Source organism: Acyrthosiphon pisum, chromosome A1, assembly GCF_005508785.2.
Source record: "Acyrthosiphon pisum isolate AL4f chromosome A1, pea_aphid_22Mar2018_4r6ur, whole genome shotgun sequence".
NCBI classification, from domain to species: Eukaryota; Metazoa; Arthropoda; class Insecta; order Hemiptera; family Aphididae; genus Acyrthosiphon; species Acyrthosiphon pisum.
Genome location: NC_042494.1, coordinates 17,589,058 through 17,604,930, shown reverse-complemented (window position 1 = coordinate 17,604,930; position 15,873 = coordinate 17,589,058). Strand labels below are relative to the sequence as shown.

The 15,873-nt window shown below is 28.6% G+C and overlaps 1 protein-coding gene across 1 annotated transcript in view; it reads right to left on the bottom strand.

Annotated features, from left to right (window-relative positions):
• The window catches only part of LOC100169041, a 16,276-nt gene extending 403 nt beyond the window's left edge, over positions 1 to 15,873 (bottom strand). Inside the window, exons 1-7 of the mRNA XM_001944810.5 lie at positions 15,611 to 15,873; positions 10,085 to 10,235; positions 8,729 to 8,860; positions 5,377 to 5,970; positions 5,055 to 5,245; positions 4,661 to 4,907; positions 3,274 to 3,597 (exon numbers count right to left, since the gene is read on the bottom strand). Coding sequence (XP_001944845.2) covers positions 3,274 to 3,597; positions 4,661 to 4,907; positions 5,055 to 5,245; positions 5,377 to 5,970; positions 8,729 to 8,860; positions 10,085 to 10,235; positions 15,611 to 15,658 — 1,687 coding nt within the window. The 5' untranslated portion in view covers positions 15,659 to 15,873. The remainder of the gene's footprint in view (positions 1 to 3,273; positions 3,598 to 4,660; positions 4,908 to 5,054; positions 5,246 to 5,376; positions 5,971 to 8,728; positions 8,861 to 10,084; positions 10,236 to 15,610) is intronic.

Here is a 15,873-nt window from a genome sequence, read left to right as displayed (position 1 = left end):
ATAACTACTCAAATTTTGCACATTAATATAACTATATTCATTATCATTAGTCTCATTATAATGATAACCGATAAAATATATTATGATCTAATAGAATAAAAAATATTTAATTTTCATTGTGATTATATATATTACTATGTTTATAGTAAGTATAGTAGTTTATAGTATAAACTATAATAAATGTTTTATGTAATTTGTATCAGTATATTTTTGTTTTTATAATTTATACTTTTACGTACTTTAGCTTTAAGATTAATATCAACATTTTTATTGGGCTCGTCCCGTTCCATAATAATAATAAATAATAATAAATTATTATTGATTTATAATTAAAATTTAACATAAAGTACAAATATATTTAATATATAAGCGTACATACCTAATATAAATTAGTAATTTATTATAAGTACCTATATATAACCTAAAATTGTTTTTATGTAAACTATAATATTATATTTGTGACGAATTGGTTTCTACGTTTTGATGTGGGTATAAAGAAAAATATTTTATGTCAGGTTACCACCTACATTTTTAGGTACCTACTTGTAAGTGAACGTTGAGAAAATAACCATTTACAAGTGACATTGTGACAATATAATATCACATATGTAATAAGAAGCTCAAACACACAATGAAACCATTTAGAGTGCACTCAAAACAAAACAATATACTGTGAGTAAAAAAAATAGAACATGAACCTGTTTGACTAATTTGGTCACGCTAGAAGTACCAAATGTCACTTTAGGGGTAATGATGCATAATATTTAAACAAAATTACCTACTTTAATATCACCCATTTTATTTACCTAATCCATCTCAATCACAGAAGATAAAAACTAAAAAAAGTCAAAGAACTTCAGATATACCTACTGACAAGTGCGATAATCGTTACCTGTCACGAGACTTGTTTTACTATACTTTTACGTTAGGTATAAGGTAAAGATATAAGAAAATATATTATATTTTCCTTTTCCTTTACTTACATTATTTAATATTCAAATAGCGTTGGTATTAATTATATTAATAAACACAATTATATACTGATCAACCATTTTAGAACCATGAAAAAGTTTATACCACCATCCGTAATATTTGGGTAATCGCGATATGGTAGCAGGCAGTCTCGCGCGAAGATGTTATACCATATACGCTACCGTACAAATGTTAAATTCTGTACTTACGTCCCGTAACCGCGATATTTTCGACCACGATTCATATGCCATTTTATGCTCCTGATTTGCTAGTCGAAAATCGTAAAATTCCCCATTGGTGGTTTTCAAGGAAAATATGGTCGCCGACGCGTCCGATTGTCTATCTAATCGTTTTCACGCCACGGATGAGTGTTATAGTGGGTATATGGACATTTTCCCCCTATTTTTTTTTTTTTTTTGAGGAAACATTAAAATGATCAATATTTTGCAAAAAACCCATTGCAATTATTGTACCTACTGTTTAGGTTTCATTTAATAAAATACATAATATCTATTTGACACAATAAAAAGTACCTACTATCTTAAATTATAATAAATAAGAAACACTTAATACTGTTTAAAACAAATTAAGTAAAATTAATAGATAAATAGATTTTCCAAATAAAATATAATAAACAATTAATAAAAAAAATTACCAGATATTCCGACATATTGTCTTAAGAAAAAGAAATGTTCATGTCTGTTTTAAAAAAGAGAAATAAATTTACCGTTTAGGCTCTTCGAATGCTATTTCGAATTAATTTAATTTCAATGATCCTATCGGCTATCAGTTTATATAAGCTCCCAAGTAAAATAACCACTTTATGCTCCGTTTAAAAGTATTCTATAATTAATAGTATACCACGTAGCATAAAATATTCACACTAGATCTGCAGCGGTATTTTAACGTAGCCAACAGCGGTGTATTTGAATAAAAATACAATGATGGGTTTTACAATAACAAAATATTATCAAAATCAAATATATTATAAAATTTATTAGCGCTTTTTAATTATAACTATAATTTCTAATTTTTATTTATCACAGCTCTTAAGCTCTATACTATCGACTGGTCGATCTTTCTAGGAATATAGGTCGATCGCGTAATAAATAATTGGATACTGTGGATTGCTATATTGTAATCTAGGAATTCAACGACTTTAAAATACTTGAGCCAGTTGTGCAGCTTATATCAAATCCATTTTCTGGGGATATTCAGACACGAGCGAATGAAATTGGAAATTTGTTTGATATTGATCAACAGTAATTTGGATTCAAGTCTAAGAGCAGCTGTTTCTAATTATTTACCAGAATTCTCAAAACTTGCAGAAAACCAATGCCAGTTATCACATGATTAAATTTGTTTTTACTTTTTCTCGTGTATTATTAAAATATTACATTATTATTATTATTATTATTATGAAGAAAATAAATAATTATTCTTTGGAGCTTCGACCTTTTTTTTTTGTTGCTATTCCTAGTTCCTAAAGACCTTTTCTCCTGGATGTCGATCACCAGGGACTTAAAATTTCAAATGTAGTTCACTTGTTTGAAAAGGTTGGCGACCCCATTGGACATACAGTTCCAATAATTGATGCAACTAGAGTAAATGTACCTATATGGAAAGTTACTTGGCATGTATTTGCACCAATGTATAATTCCTTAGAATTTTGTACATTTTTCTACATGACAACGGATGTATTTCTAGTTTTTTTTTATTTTACGGTCAAATCAACTCATTCTAAACTATCCTTTTATCATTTCAAATTTGACTTGAATCGTGAATTCGATTAAACCAATATTGCAGATTTAGTATTATAAAACTCATAAGCATGACGTTTAGGCGTGAATCAATAGAAGACGTCCCACTACAGAGTACAGATACTGAGACTCAATTACGATATTATATACGATTTTGGTGTAGACATAACGCAGTGGCGTGTCCTAATTCTTTTTAACGATAAACACCTATCGGGCCACAATCTCAGTTCGTCTGTTGCTGCAGTTTGTCGACGCGGTCGGAGCATCACTTAGACACGGTTACCGTTAGTTGGAATATTCTTCACTCCTCCGCGATACGGTAGGTATAATAATAGCATGTATACTTTGGCGACATTACAGCGTTATTATAATATTATAACGTTAGTGGATTACCCACCTGGCCGCCTATATATCGCCCAACTTCCTACCTGTAACTACCTACCTACCTAGTACCTACAATACAGTGTACCTATAATTACCCGGTACGGTAATATACAGTGCCTACCTATGAGATGACTATGATAATATTTTGTGCACTTACTGCAAACAGAACAGCCCGATTCGTCCGACCCGTCGCCACATCCGTCCCGACCGGAACACAGAACAGCGGTCGATCGGCACCGGCCGTTCCTACACCGGAAAGGGCATTCGGCCGGGCTGTGCCGGTAGGCTCCGCGGACCCGGGTCAACGGCTGCGGGGGACGCGCGGCGGATGTCCGGTTGCCGACGGTCATCGGTGAGCCGCCGCCGCCACACAGGCCTTCCAACTCGTCCGATTTGTCGGCGCACGTCACCACCGCGTTGCACAACTCGTACTCGGGTAGACACTGACCGTCGCCGCACTGGAACGTATACGCCGGACACCCTGTAGAAACGTAACGCACACATATTGCCATTAATAATATTGTTCGTTGTCCAGCGAACTTTAAACCCATTGCAATAGGGAGTCATACTTATCACTTATATTTATTAAGTATTTTGAACCTATATGAGCCACCTGTGGATAAAATCCAACTTGCTACTGGTAGTTGCAGTACAGTACGGTAGGTATTATTAGGCGTATATAGAAATATTACATTATTATATAAAATGTATAAATGAAATGGCACGGTTTTGCCTTTATATATTTGTTATTTGTATGAATATAATAACTATACACTTTTACCTTAAGGGTGTCAGAGTCGTTGACAGAATTTGTCGAAATCGCGAAAATTTGCAAACTTTAATACAAGTAGGTTAGTATTGTTTTTTATTTTTACCTAAGATTTTAAAAAGTTATTGAAAATGTTCATGATTTTTTAATTTTTTCGTACAAGAATTTAAAAAAAAAAGTTAAACCTACATTGATTCTTTATGAAGTACATAAGGGTTAAATTTCAAATTCTGACTAAGTTCCCCAAAATCATTTTTTGACCGACTGTCTCCGCCCATAATCGTTTTTCATCATAATATGATATTATATGAGTTGTTATATTGTATGTTATAGAATGATTTACTATTGAACTAAAATTTAACACTTCCATTATTTACAATGGCCTAAGTACTCAATGACGAGGTCGAAATGGACTTGAAATCTACTATACGGCAGGGAATTACCTACTTGTTCTGTATTTATGTAAGTACACATTTTTCCAATCTGGATTTATTCTTTCCCGCAGAAAATTAAACGATGGTTGCTTTCCACGTTACGTTGCTATTTCTTACATGCAGTAAGTAAAGTAATGTAATTATTAAATGAATAATATGTTGGTACGCCTTAATCGTATACGGTACACGTACGTCTTATATTGTGCGGCTTGCGTGTGCACAAGCAGTAAATAAAGTGTAAAAATAATGATACGTTTATATATTATACCTACTAAGTACTAGCTACTAGATACAGCGCAAAATTGTAAATAGTTAGTACCTACCTATAATATGGCTTATACCTTTATGTTCAACGGCGTTGCAGCCCTCTTCGTCATCCCCGAGTGGACAATTTTTCACACCATCGCATCGCGTTGATCTAGAAACGCATAAATTCCTGGGGCCTTTGCCAGACCGACAAGCAAACGTGGTACTCGGACATTGCTGATTACCCGAACATTCTTCATCCGAATTGTCGTCTTCCCCACAGTCACCCGTTCGGCCATCGCATACAAAGAACCAACTAATGCATTTACCACTAGATCGGCACTGAAAAATAGCATTAATTACATATTTGCCATTTTAATTATTTAGATCTTTTAAACCATTTAGGTATAATTACAACGAGGTTTATAATAAATAAATATTATTGTATTAGCAATGCCAATTTGCCGTATTTCGATCAAATTTATTTACTTGGAATGTATTCTGTAAGCAACCTCGAGTTTTCGCTGAACACTGATCAATTGTCTTATTGTTTGGTAGGCAATCACAAATTCCATGTAGGCATCTTGAGTTTTCATCATTTCGCATACACTGTGCGTCGCTAACACACGGAAATCCAAGACTAATGCGTCGTTTGGGGTCTCCCTTCCTTAACATAATACCTAAAATTACACAAAGAAAGATATTTTATTATTTAAAAAAAAATACTAATTTACATATTATTTAGTATGAGTATAGGTTATACTACTTATACATGATTTATATGCGAATCAAATCTGGGGTCCAGAATTACCTGTATTACTAATTGGTTTCTTATGAACTTTTATAGATGAGTCGTTAACAATTGTTTGGCTTTTATTTTGTGAATCTTTCAATGGACTTTTTAAGTAAATTTTTATTGGTGATGGCGTGGGCACTGTAGCAAATTGAGGCTTAAATGTTATGTTCTTCGATGCAACTGTTGTGTAGTTGAGAGAAATTACAGATGACTGAGTGTTCGTCACCGGAACGGCAGTAGATTTTATACCATTATTCGTTAAATTTGTTTTTATAATGGGCCGTTTTAGAGGAGGCATTTGTGGTTTATTGATTGGTCGTAATGGCTTAATTGTTGAGGTAGTCGTTGTGTGTCGCAGATCATCCGTTTGCCAAGGTCGTTTTTGGTACGGAAATTTTTTCTTCACATCTGGTTTACTAAATGGGTATTTGAATGCTGAACTATTAGGTTTAATCAAAATCGAATCTTGTCCTTTGTATACACAATCCGGGGAAGCAGGATCACAAATACAAAATCCAAACACACCAGGCATAGTGAACTGGCATCGGTTATTTTCATCCGACAGTGCACAATGAGTGTCACTATAACACACTTCTCCCAGTTTGGCAGCTGTAAAAAATATTAACTGCGTGAAATAATATTAAGACAATTGGTATAACTATATAGTATGACAACAAATTACATTACTTAATGTTATTTTAATTGTACTGAATAATCAATACTTTAACTTACTTATAAATACTTATAAATACTTATATACTTTTTTATTAATACGATTTATTTAAGTTTGGTTAAGTATTAAAAATATAATTAGTTTTATAAGTAAAAGGTAAAGAAAATGAATAGGCCCAATAGGGAAAAATAACTTATTGGTTTATTTTATGGAATTTTATTACAGACATTTTAATATGCTGTTTTGTTCATATTTATAGATACGATTTCAAATTTTAACACAATATTTTTACATGTGGTGTTCTTTAATAAGGCTGAAAAATAGGTTAACGTTGAAGTAAAGTATTTATTTTGATTATTTTTCTTTTCGAGTAATACAAAATAGAAATAATAAATAAACATGTAAATATATAATATAATAGTAGGTACATAAGGAAATAATATCCAGTACAATTATGTAAACGTTATCAATAGTATAATATTGGTTCTCTTATTGACTATTGAATAACTCAATAACGTTTAGGTAGGTATATATAGTGTTTTTTTCGTTTACAACTAACTTTAATAGTTAAATCGTACGGTGTTTAATATGGAAAATACATCTAAAATATGGTCCAAGCGGGATGTCCCACAATAGCATTCCTTTAATCTGAACCATATCGACAAGGAAATTTTTTTTTAAATCGATATAATAGAATCTGGCGAACCAAATTGTATTATACATAATATACTGATGGTTTAAGCTGTAAATATATTTTTCAGCAGACTATATACTAATAAGAGTTTATTGCACTTTGAATTTAAATTTATGGCGAAAAAATGTTGGTCTATAGACGTATAGGCATTTTCCTTTCAATAAAAATAAAATAATTTAAGTCCCTTCACGTGTAATGGAATAACTACGTACCTATACACATACGGCTATCAAGAACAATATAAAGTCTCACGTAATAGGTACTCTACAACAATGACCTCCAATAATCCGTATACGTACGCGTGTATGTATAATGTATATATTACACACCTGGAACGTTTGAGTGTTATTATTATTTTTTTTTTCTTGACATGGATCTACAATCTGTTATGTATTATGAAAGCGTCATAAATGAAAACTAACGGGTTTCTGTATGGCTGTATGTTAATGAACGACGTCAATGAACCAAAGGATCAGGAAAATCGCAGTGTACGTTTTTCACGCGAATGAATTATTTCTATATTTACAGTATGACGGGAACCTGTATTGAAACCGCAACGTTTATAATATTATGTTAATCTTTATTGTTTTAAAATGACGCACGTAATTATTAATTAAGCTCCACACGAATACTGAACGAATGGAATTGCCTGTCGTAATCAAAATTGAATTTTAACAATGTATCATGAATACCTGTCTAAAATATTATTATATACTGCTTAATCGATTGGGTATAGGTATTATATCTCTCGCATGATAATGATAATAGATAAATATATGATGGTCCCATATTCACACAGACGTATATGTGTTAACGAATATGTTTTAATTTTTATTTCTCACATTTAACTATATAGTTTATAACGCTTATATATATTTACTCAGTAAAGTAAATATTATATTATCCATTTATTTGTATTTTTTAGTTTAAATTATAACCTTTTTTGCTCAGTAATATTCACATACATTTTAATGACGCAGCTAAATTTATTTAAGATATTATTCTGTATTAAAATTGTATAGTAAATTACTAATTAGTATTAGTATATAAGACATAAATATTAGAATGAACTATAAATAACCAAACATGTGTGTATATATTATCTATTAGGACTATTATAGGTACGGAATACTGAGCAATTTTAACAATTTAACCACGAATACGAACAAATTATTTTTGTGCAATATTTTTTATTACATTAATAAATAATAATTATATAATAGTGATGGAAAAACCAAAACAAAATTAATTAATTAAATATTATATTCTGAAAAATTTAAAACAGTTATAGTAAGTAATGAAAACAAATAAATAAGTTATTATACTAAGATTGCTTAGAATTTTATTATTACCTACTTATTTTGAAGTATTTATTTTACCCATTCCTATATTATTTACTATAGAATCACAATTAAATTTGCCAAGTCTGTTTGCTTTAGTACACTTGCATTTATTTGTTTTGCAAAACTGCGTTCAAGCAGAGCATCGATCATCCGTCAATATTAGATATATATTTATAAGTAATAATAAATTGAATAAAAAATATTTTGTCTGTATAGACTATTTAATTTTTCTGGGCGGGACCAAATTGCAGAATACATAACAAATGTATTCCACATTTTCCGTAACATACATTATAATATTATAATCTATTAAATTAGTATAAAATATATTACCATTGATTATGAATACTTGGTCTACTATTAATATACTAATGCCGGATGGCGGGTTGCACGAAACATTTAATGAATCAATAGTGAGCTAATGGTCCCTTAACAAAATTTAGTGGCCCACGATTGGTCCACTAAATTTAATAAATTGTTTATGCAACCCGCCAACCCAGTATAATACTAGTATTCATAATCAATGACAATAGGCATTAGCTATCCAGAATTCATATCTTATATTAGACATGAATATAATGTATTTTGTATTCGCACATATCACACACATTCACACGGTCGCATTATTATATTAATTTATTGAATAATTTTACTTACGAGATAAACACGTATGTCTTCGATACTGCCAAAACTTCGATTCGCACTCGCATACATTATTAAGGCATCTGCTATTAGCTACTTTCAATGAACATTGCTCATCCACAACACACTCAAATCCTAAAAGTGTAGCTGTAAATTCAAAAGTATTAAATTAAAATCAATAGTGAAAACTTTTTTTTTTTATTGAACTACTTTTGGATAACATAATAGAAATTAGGTCTTCCAAATAATTCGTAACATATCGTAGATACATATATATATATGATTCAATAATAATAATTTAATTATCCAACAAGGATATTGTGCCTGAGGCTTTTATGAAAGGCGCCATGATATAACGAACAATACTAGATTTTATTACTTCTGAACAATAAGTATATGTTCCTGTTCCAGATTTTATCATCTGAACATAAAAAACTCAACGATACTAATAAATACAATTTACAAAGTATAATAATTGATATGTATATATTAATACAGAATACTTCTGAAACTGAAATATTGTATACAGTGCAAAGGTAGATTTTATTTTACAGTAGACCATTTTTAATTTTCAGTTTTTCACTTAAGCACGTTCTCAATTTTGATTATATTTTTCTTGACATCTTATATTTACACAAATTATTTAAGATATTAAAATTCCATTCAAGTTATTACAATATTTGATACTGAAATTATGCTTTTAACAAGTAATTGTAATAATAGACATTATTAAAATAAAATGAAGGTAAATAACTAGCATAATTAGTTTGAAAATTTAAATTAATCCAACTTTTAGAATTTAATCTTATAGTAGCTAATCACTAATTTTGTTTCTGGTTATTCTATTTTAATGCAATAAATTTTAAAGTATTCGTTAGTGCAAATACATTTCTTAATGTAACTTAAAAATAACCAAGGTTTTTATTACCTTGGTGATATTTTAAAAAGCTTAAGAACTAGGTATATATTGTGTAAAAATATTTGACTTACTATTAGGACTTGACATGAAATACCAAAAGAAAATAAACTCTAATAATTACTATAAATATAATTGAATGTTCTAATTTTATTTAAGTAGAATTTAACTGCAGTCGTCTGTAGGTATCAAATACTATTTATTTTTTTTATTATTATTTATTCTTCAAGATGATAATGGGCCCTACTAAACATGTTTGTGTGGGAGCCCATGAGTTCACAGTTTGAAATATAAATTCAAAAATACTATATATAATATGCATGGTATTGTGAATTTTGATTTCTTCGTGTTTTTATTAGGTACTTAATTAATTTCTTAATTATTAATAAGTTAAAATGTAGTAGTATTTTAAATAAACTAAAAAATAGCAACCAATCATATAAAAAGGAACTTACATTGTAAACATGTATTGTTCACTCTTGCGTAGTATGGTAAACAAGAACAAATTCCAGACTCCTGGTGACATCTGCTAAATCCTGTGTCACATTCTTGATTAGATAAACACATTTCACCCAATTTTACTCCTAGTGTTCGTCCAGGAAAATTCTATAAATAACGAATTAGAAAATTTAATTACATTTTTAAAGGTTTTTAAACATTTCCAATAACTGAAGAACATATTATAAAATATAAGTACCTACAAATTATTTTTCTAAATTAAATTAAAAAACTCCATGCTTAAAGATTTACTTTTATCTAGGAGATTAATGAAGTGTACACATAGCAGTGTATGCTGTTCTTGGACCCAAAATCCAAATATCCTATAGGCTATAGTCACGAGTTCACGTCTTCACGACATTGTTTTAAAGAATAATCATTTTAAAAAGTATTTATTATTAATTATTATCGATACTTATACTTAGATTTGGTAAAAATACAGTTATTGCCTACTATAAAATCATTATAAGAAACAGAATTTCGGATATATCACCTTTTTGAATAAATAAGTCACAGCGTTTAATCATATTTAATCATAAGACATATGCCTAATGGTTAATAGACACTATCAAATGGTAAGAATAATGACTTTATTAGTTATTTTATGAATGATATTATTCTTGGTAGGTAATACAGTAACGTTTAACTATACATACATAAATTGTAAATAACAATTGTTCTGTCTATTCAGGTCACATTTTTCAGTGTACATGTTAAAAATCTAAACGAAAGTATCAACATTAGCAAATATAATAATATAAACTATATAATAAGAAAAAATATTGTTCAGAATGAAATGTGAATACGATTGAGAGAATATAATATTATTATGTCTACACGTAAACACCGTACAATATAATATATAAATATATGTGGCATTTCAAAAAAAATATAATATATTATATATATTATTATTATTATATATGTGTGATACTGTAATTTGTATGACAAGTATAAGTACTAAAAAAAATTGTGAAAATGGCAGTAACAAATCAGTTAAATAAAAATTATAAAAGTAAAAGTATGTAACAATAGAATAAACGGTGGATTTTTTCAAACATTTTTACCTTGTGGTGTAATTTCAAAAAGCTGTAACTATAATATGTATGTATTAGAATAGGTGACACATTGAGGACCCGCTAAACAAATCAAGCTGTAGAAAAACCTATATAAATAACGTAATATAAAAGTATAAAACAATAAATTAACAATAGATACCCGTACACGTTCTGATACTTAAATGATACTTAAAATATAAAAATATCTTGTGTTGTTGAAGTATTTAAATATATTATATATATATTAATAGGTATTTCATAAAATTAAATTTAGGAACCTAGTAAAGGTCGGTTGTTCTCAATACTATAGTATTATGATTTATGAATACCTTCACAAGTATTGAATTTCATATTTAGTACATAATTTGTGGAATAAATTAAGTTTAAAAGTTAAAAGTATCAATCGTTTATCAAAACCTCTAAAAGATTTTAATATATTTATATATTTTTTAGGAAGAAACCCAATTCCAAACCGTGTTGAGGAAGAAACCCAATGGTAACACCTCCTGAGAATAAGTTAAACAGTTTCTGTTGCAAACACTTTTGAAAACTTAAAACCAAATTACAGCTGTTTAATGCTTTAATAGACTAGGTAGCTATTTACTATCCTATTTGAAAACGAGATTATTTACGCCTTTACATATTATTATGTATCACAAAAAAAATATGGTTATTCATTGTAACATCACATGTGCACCGTCACTCAACAAACATAAATCGAATAATAAGAATCTTTCTCTGTGTATTACCATTCTCACATTTCTCACGTAATACCGTATTTTAGCGGGAAAGTCTTACTGGAAAATGGCTCATACACGGACGTCCAACTTATGCCGTTACACCCATGGAATGTTATATAGTTTTAGCCTATTCGAAATCGTGTTTTTTTTTTAGTTTAAATCAATTTTATGAATAATATTTTAACAATACAACAATGCATTTGTAATATGTTGGGCACAAATATTATAATATAAAAGGTACTAAGTAATACGATCTGTTTTCATGGGTTTTAAAAGATATTATATGGAAGTTATTTTACAGTTAATACCAATTATTAAGAGTTAAACATACCTAATATAAACCAACGCATGTCTCAAACCTAATAACACCAAACCGACAATATACAATAGATTATAAATCAATACATTGTATAAAACCTTTATATTATTATTTAACGAAATATAATTTTGATCAATTATGATATCTATGGACTGTAAATACATATATAATAATTGATTGTAGAAATGTGTAGTTTTCCGCCAACCTATTCAATGTCTAATGCATTTTTGTCGCGTCATTGTCACGTTTCAACGTTTGATCTATTTGTTAGGAATGGTGTCTGGTCAGAGACAGACGACAGACGATACCGTCAAGTGTCTGGTCGAAATTTAATTTGACAAAAAAAAAGTAAAATGTAACGTTTACCAGTTTGTCCTAGTCTTCGTCTACCGTCTACGATTCACAATACCCGAATGTAAGATTAAAAGATATTTATTTTATGGTACAACCGCATCGACCGCTATTATTATATTCACTATTACATATAGCAGCTGCGTGTTTAAGTAGGTACATTCAATTACAGACTATATCAATAGAAATAGATATAGAAATTAAAGAATGGAAAATATATCATAATTAGATTTAACTATTGTGCGACTAATTCAATTTAACTTGAATCGACACCATGTAAATACCTATATAATTAAAAAAAATTTAATAATTTATATTTATACCTAGGTACTAGAAAAATCGATAAGATATAGATACCATTACACCAGCTGGTAAACCGTTGACAGCTAGATTACTGTTATTTATATAGATACATAATATATAGGAAATAATATAGTATAATAAACTCTAAACGAACATCCAAACATAAATTATGCGATAGTAGTCTTAAATAATATGTTATTGCGATCATTTAAAATTAAATAAGAAAATTTGAATGTGTCACCACTCACCACTGTGGTGGCTTCTTTTTTCAAATATATATTCATGTTTTTTTTACTCTTAGCCTATACGTATTTAACAATTGTTCTCTTCTAACAAATACAATTGTCGATAATATGTTAATAAAAATTTCAAAAATATAAACTGCCGTGTTATTATAATATTTGCTACTGAATTTAAAAATGTCCACATGTTTTTTTCCACCACGATACTGAAGAAAAAGTATTTAAAGTTTTTTTGGAGCCGTTAAATATTTTGGTTTTTTTCGTACGTTGTACAATAAGATCCAACGCACCCAATTCTCTTTGGGCATTTTTTGTTTTATAATTTGCAATATTTATCCGTATTTTTTTTTTATTATTACTTGGATGATTAGTTATGAGTTAGAGTGTTACATACAAAATTATGTATGAGTAGTAAAACAAAAAAAATCACTTGGTACCTATAGTAATTATTAATTTATAATATTGGCAATTGAATACTAGTGATATAAAAAAGAATAATGTAATTATTATCAATATTCTCTAATTAAACAGACTATTTACATTATTTTTAAATATGGATATCTTGTTCTATCCATTGGATATTTTGAGCTCGAACACTATTTTCGTACAGTATCACTTTAAATAAAAATTGTCTTATTTCAAAAGATTTTAAAATATAAATATTTCTCATATATTATCATGTAGGTAGGTACTTAGTTAGAAGTGTATCAATAATTTTTAAAATGTGCACAATAGTAATAAATTAATGATACCTATTTATTTAAATATGTCCTACGCACTGCAATAAGCCAATGTATATAAAACATAGGTATAATTAGTATAGACTATAGACCTTGTAAAAAGACCATTTAAGTCAATACTTGCTTATAAAATAAATTGTGTCAAACAAATAATTGATTAAGTCAAATAACATGTAGTTTATATATCTTTTATTATTAGTGCTCTATTCACAATAACCTACCATTTATCATTACTATCTGTTCAAGATCAAGTTATACATTGGGTCATGTTGTTTAAAATTGTATAAATATGAAGGTAGTAGGTACCTACCAGCCTCTGCAGATGCCTTTGTCCATCATGAATAGTTAGGTACTTACTACAAATCCATTCGTGCTTGAAGGCTATAGCTATATGGAATACCATCTCTTATTCTCTTCTTATAATCTCTTCTATATAGAAGTCATAAGAATATGTTTATTCTCTAATATCCTTAGTCCTTACAAAGCTGTATAATTAATCCTCCATCATCACTAATCTTACACTACAAATTCTACTTGACAAATTCTCTAGCCAATAAAAACACACATAGAATAATTCATTTTTAAAATAACCCTTTTATAACCATTATAATATTTTAATATATTCATAACAGCATCTATATAAGATATTGCTATTTATTGATATACACATTAAAAAAATGTACACACTTTGATTTAATCGATAATATTACACCTAATATTGCTTAATGTAGTAAGTAGTAACTAATGTGCAATAAAAAATTTGAAAAAAATGAAAAAATTGAACAAATTGGTAAATAATTAAAATAGATATGTAAACCTATGTAAAATAGATACGGGTACAAAGTACCTAATACTTTTTATAACCAGGGCTTGAAAGTTGAAACCGAAAATATTTTTTCCGATTTGTTTATTGGTATTTATTTTTTCCGATTTTGATTTCAGTTTCAGATATGGGTATTTAATTTTATCTGATTTCGTTTTTGGTTTTGAATACCAGTATTGATTTTTTCGATTTTTTTTTTCGGTTTTTTTAGCGTTTTTTACCGGTATTCAAAATTGGTAGGTATCCAATATAGGTTTCAAGCTCTGCAGTATACAACAGTTGGTTTTTAACTCAAATTCTATAGTAGCTTCCTATTAACAGTTGATAACGAAATTAAAATTCAACCATATATGCCTATGACTGTTTCAAACTATGGATTTTCATTTTATGAATTCATGAGTCAATTGTTTAAATTAATATATTCGTGTTTAAATTCCTGAACGTATATAAGAGATATTTTTACAGTCAAACATTACAAAATGTGACAGCAGACAAGCGTTTTTAATGACGCGTTCGTCATTTAGACAAGATTATTATTATTATGTTTATAAGAGCCCGTCCCGTTAATTTATAAATATTATATAATATGATAATAATTTATCATATTATAAGAAGATCACTATAGGAATGTATTATTGACTAGGTATATCATACATAAAAATGCATTTTATATTTATATAAAGTTTCCTGTAGTTCCATTTTTCATATTATAGTATTAATAAAATGCATATTTTTTTTACATTTTTAGTAAATAGATACAACTTTACTGAACAGTAAACGATTTAAATTTAATCGTATTTAAAAATGTTTGAAATAAATTAATTATAAGTTCAAACTATATTTTACATACACTTTTTATGTATTTTAATTAGGTACTATACGTTTTATTTCAATTTAATCAACTTACTTTTATTGCCATAGTGAAACAAAAAATCTTGAAGAAATTTAAAATCATTTTATTCAAATTCTGTTGTAACCGAAATCGTTTAGGTAAGTATATGATTTTTTTTTTAACACTTCCAATATTAGGTATTATTAACTATATAAACTCATTTAAAATATTCATACGATTTTTTTGCGATGTTATCGTAACGTGTAAAACCACAGAGGTATAAGACATAGTTCGTAAATACTACGACCCATTCGGTCGCGCACAACACACTGTGCGGT